The following is a 4544-nucleotide window of genomic DNA, read 5'->3' on the forward strand; positions in this document are numbered from 1 at the left end:
GATAGATGGAATCAGCCACGGAGTTAGCTATTGTGGTTACTTTGTAGAAGTAAATTTATTTGTTTTACTTTACATAATGTCATTTGTAATGTATGCTTACAGTGAATTTACAGTGGTACTAATGTTGAAGTTTGTAAAAACATTAAAGGATGGAATAAAGTAATTTATTAACATTAAGTGGCCTGGTCTTTAAATCATTTTCATCAGATAATTTAATAACTTGCCAATGAATGAAAGACACTACTACAATATCATTTACACCAAATGGAATGATAAGGGACAAAGAAGGCAACATTTACTCAGAGGTAAAATAACAAAACTACATGATTTCTCCAATTTTTAAGAATGACACATATTATATATTTTTTATTTCAAATATTTTGTATGTTATTTTCAATAGGTTTTATCAAAACTTTGTTTTAATATTTTACTCCGAATGATTCTACGCTTTAGTGTCACCTAATTACAGTAATGTCCAATAGAAGGTAGGCCCATAAACTACACTATCATTTCGAAATTTGTGATTTTAACAAACATTTTTAATTTTGAATACTGATTACACTTTACATTGAATTTGAAATATTATTATTATAGCTACAATGTTCTCTCAGACTTCTGAATGTGTACAGATTAACATTTTATTAGTTACACTTTCAATTATTATTGTTTTATTTATAATCAATCCGATTCATTACCCATGATAGCACTCCTAAAATTTATTTGGAATACTTTACTTATTATATATACATCAGAAGAATGATATTAAAATATCAAGCGGATAGGTGTTGCTCTTTGCACATTGTCTGAAAAGCTGGGCATGCTGCCAGGCTGAAGGACCACGGCCTCCACTAAGACTAGCTGTCAGGGTCAAAGTCCTTGAGCCTCGAAGTTCTGAGAGCAGAGTAGGTGTATTACCTGGAGTAAAGAAATACCATCATTGTTTCTCCTACAATAACATGGAAGATGAAACTTGGTTAAAAGTACTGTAATTAAAAAAATCTATTAAACTCAATAATTAGTTTGGAATCAGGTAATATTTTCAACAAATTAGTACTTGAAATTAACACATGCACATACATAGAAAAAACAACTATCTTGCAAGTCCTTTAACTAATTATATGAATTATAAAAATAAATGAATAAGAACCATTGGCTCTATTACATATAAGAGGACTTAGCCATTCAAAATCTTATATGTACTGCATTATTACTCTACACTTTAATGCACTAGTACTGTTACATACAGAATGAAGTCTTGTTTGTTACTTTAGTTTTAAGACAAAATCAAAAAACTTTTCAAAAACTGCATATTCATGTAGTTGTTCAAGACAATAAATACTTCGTAAAACAAAAGCAAATTTACTGTATACTAGGACCAAAATGAAGCTACAGTAGCACTTCAATAATCAGTAAAGTTAGCATTTTCTAACAATGAAAATGTATTTCTGAAAGGTACTTACCTCTATTCACACCAAAGCTATCTCGACATTGCTAACTCTTCTAAGCATTGCTAACATTTTCAACAGTGCACCAGTCTTTTATACCCTTTAATTTTTGTGCCATTGAAGGAACATGTGCTGATCATGTGACTACCCTCTGCCAATCATACGGCACCACCTATACTGGCACAGGTAGCTCTGTCTACCATTGCAGCACAACCCTCACTTTCAAGAACTGGCAGATACAAACCAGAAACACAGGCAAATCAGTGGGGAGGAAGGGTGGGAATTAGGTGAGAGAAGGTAAGTACCTATTTTTAGTGTTGGAAAATGTTAACTTTCACAGCAGTAATACCTCCTCTCACCCAAAGCTAGAATCTCACATTGCAAAGGTGGAGGGGCTGTTGAAGGCTCAAAAGTAATCAAACAAGTGGAAAACAACCACCACGAAAGAACAGGTGTGCCACAATTATAAAAGGAGGCACACCTGTGGGGTATAGTACTACTTCTGCATTGTGTTTTATTGAGTATAGCAAGTGCAGTCCATCTGGGCAGAAAACATTCAGTGGAAGTGCCTTGCATAAAATGTTCATTTCATGATCAACAACTGTTGTCTATCCGGGCAAAAAACATCTGAGAGAAACACCTTGGATTGAGCATATTATGATATTGTATAATATTAAATAAAACAATGATAGCCCTCTTCTCATGGAGTGGGTACATATGACTATGAAGTTTGTTTTATCATTCAAATCCCACTCCAGAGGAAACCTCCACCACCCACTACTCCATCGACTGGGAACTAATAGTGGCAAGGACTCCTGTGTTCCACTACAAGAAAAGGGGAGGATATGCACTGGGGAGTCTGGAGGAATGATACACTGGAGACAGTGCAATTGGTGTCTATGATTCCCTATTTTGAAAAGCAGAAAGGTCCTGATTGTAAGAATCACTGGTCAATAGGGGAAGGGCAAAAATCCCCATCTGCTTTACTCATGAAGTCCATGAGTGACAGTCCTTTATATATGATACAGGAACAAGAACCATGAAATGAGGCAGTACAAGCCAAATAACATAGTGAGTAATAAATTGGACAGAGTAGATGATCCGGATCCAAATGGGAGAACAGGTGGGAGAAGGAAGGTAAGGAAGTGGGAGGAAAGGCCCAACAACCATCCCAGGCAGCTGACGTCGTGGGAAGAAAGGCCAGATCTGGATAGCATAGAATATATGAAGAATGGTAAAGGATTTGGGGAACATTAATGCCATAAATATCAGAATGACGATGATTGCATGCCAAGAGGGGGAGGTGATAGGCCTTAAGGGAAAAAAGGTACAAGAAACACACTGCAATGGGTTCAAAGAGAGAACCAGAGAGGGCATGATGGACAACACTGAGATCCCAATCCAGCAGAACAAAGGAACACAGAGGATTGACCAGACCAAATGAATGGTAAAGGAAGGAAATAACTGTGGAAGAGAAGGCATAAGGGTTTGCAGTCGGTAACAGTACCAGTACTGGCAGTATTGGTTATAGTATATTGTATGTTGAGAATAATATCTGTTATTACATGTCCCATCTTTGGAGTTTTGACTGAATGCCTCCCCTGGTATTTCAGCTTCACTTTTCACAGAATTAGAAATGTTTGATGAGGTAGTTTTTAGTTCATACTTCAGTCGATAAACAAATCTCACCATGAAAATTGGTAATAACAGGAAATATGGGAAACTGGTGACTCCCACGCTCTGTAAGAGAACGTGAATGTGCCTATGTGACTGAATGCATGCATGATTAACCCTTAGCATGCAAGTAGGTCAAACTGCACGTCACAATGTTTTAGTGAGTTACATTCAAAATTTAATTAAACTACTTAATTATCACTATATATGAACAAACTTGACATTAAACTATAGATAATAAATTAAATTTTAATATTATATAAGTTCTTAATAATATAAGGAAATTCCCCTAGTGTAAGAATTTGGATATTTGTTCTTGAGCCATTTCCTCTTCTGGAATTTTTGTCCACCCTCGAGAAAACTATGAAATGTAACATAAAATATTCAATAATTTTGTCATAGATATTCTGAAGCTATATTTTTATATTCTTCAGTCTTATGGGGCTAAAGAGCAATCAGTGAAAATTCAGAAACCACTTTCCACGCCTACTCCGACATGCTCTAATTTACAATTTGCAAATAGATTTTTCTGAGGCTGACTCCTATTAAACTTATAACCAATATAACGCCTTGATTTCAACTGATTCATTGCTATAGTTGTCATACCATGTGGGCTTACAGATGATTAACAATTTGGTTTGATATGAAAAAATTTCCCGCAAGAACACACTGGGAAGAATAACTGAATTTCTAATAGTCCAAGTCACATAATTAGAGATGCTCGAGTACTGGCATCCTGGTACTGCCAGTACTATTGCAAACCCTGGAAGGCATTCTGTAAGTGGGAGAAAGGAAGTTATTCGACAGAGCGGCCCAATAAAGAGCAACAGTTGAAACAGACAAATCTTGAACAAACAACCAAATGAAGAACTGTAACAGGTGGGGAACAGAAAGACAGGATGGTCAGAAGCCATCGCCAATAGACCAAAGTCAGAAGTAATACCAATGCCTCTGGTACATAAACAAGGAGGAAGAGCAAATGGTACAGGCAAGGAAAGACCCTACACAAGGGGCAAGTCCCAGAGCTGAGGCACAGGACTGGACAAAAGTCCCATGTGAAGCTGGAGTGTGGTGATGTTGAGATGAAAAACATATGATTGCAACTGTCAGGGGAGCAATCAGGACAAAGATAAGGGCAGGGGCTGTGATGGGCAGGAATGGGAGGAAATTATACAAAGCCTGATGAATTGCCAAAGGTTTTAGGATGTGGAAATGAAGAATAGCCTCCTTTACTAACTACTGACCCCAAATCTTTGAAGAATCAAGTAAAGCTCCCAAACTCACCAACGAAGCATCTGTAAGCTGATGAAACTTGGGATGAGGCAGAGGAATGGGAACTCCCACTAAGGTCAATTCCATGTCGAGCCACCAAACAAGGTCGGCCCTTATCCCAGATGGAAGGGAGATGGGATAGTCCAAGGGATC

At 37.0% G+C, this 4544-nt stretch overlaps 1 protein-coding gene across 2 annotated transcripts in view; it reads right to left on the reverse strand.

The window, feature by feature from the left end:
* Positions 1–270: 270 nt before the first annotated feature.
* The window catches only part of LOC106471144 (peptide-N(4)-(N-acetyl-beta-glucosaminyl)asparagine amidase-like), a 16227-nt gene continuing 11953 nt past the window's right edge, over positions 271–4544 (reverse strand). Inside the window, exons 3-4 of one of the 2 annotated variants that reach the window (XR_002613202.1) lie at positions 625–915; positions 271–577 (exon numbers count right to left, since the gene is read on the reverse strand). Coding sequence is in view for 1 of the 2 variants with exons in the window: in XM_013931730.2 (XP_013787184.1) it covers positions 749–915 (167 nt within the window). In the remaining variant the exon portion in view is untranslated. Of the gene's footprint in view, positions 916–4544 lie in introns of both variants that reach the window. The other variant, XM_013931730.2, reaches the window with a different exon arrangement.

Source organism: Limulus polyphemus, unplaced genomic scaffold (genome assembly GCF_000517525.1).
Source record: "Limulus polyphemus unplaced genomic scaffold, Limulus_polyphemus-2.1.2 Scaffold4434, whole genome shotgun sequence".
NCBI classification, from domain to species: Eukaryota; Metazoa; Arthropoda; class Merostomata; order Xiphosura; family Limulidae; genus Limulus; species Limulus polyphemus.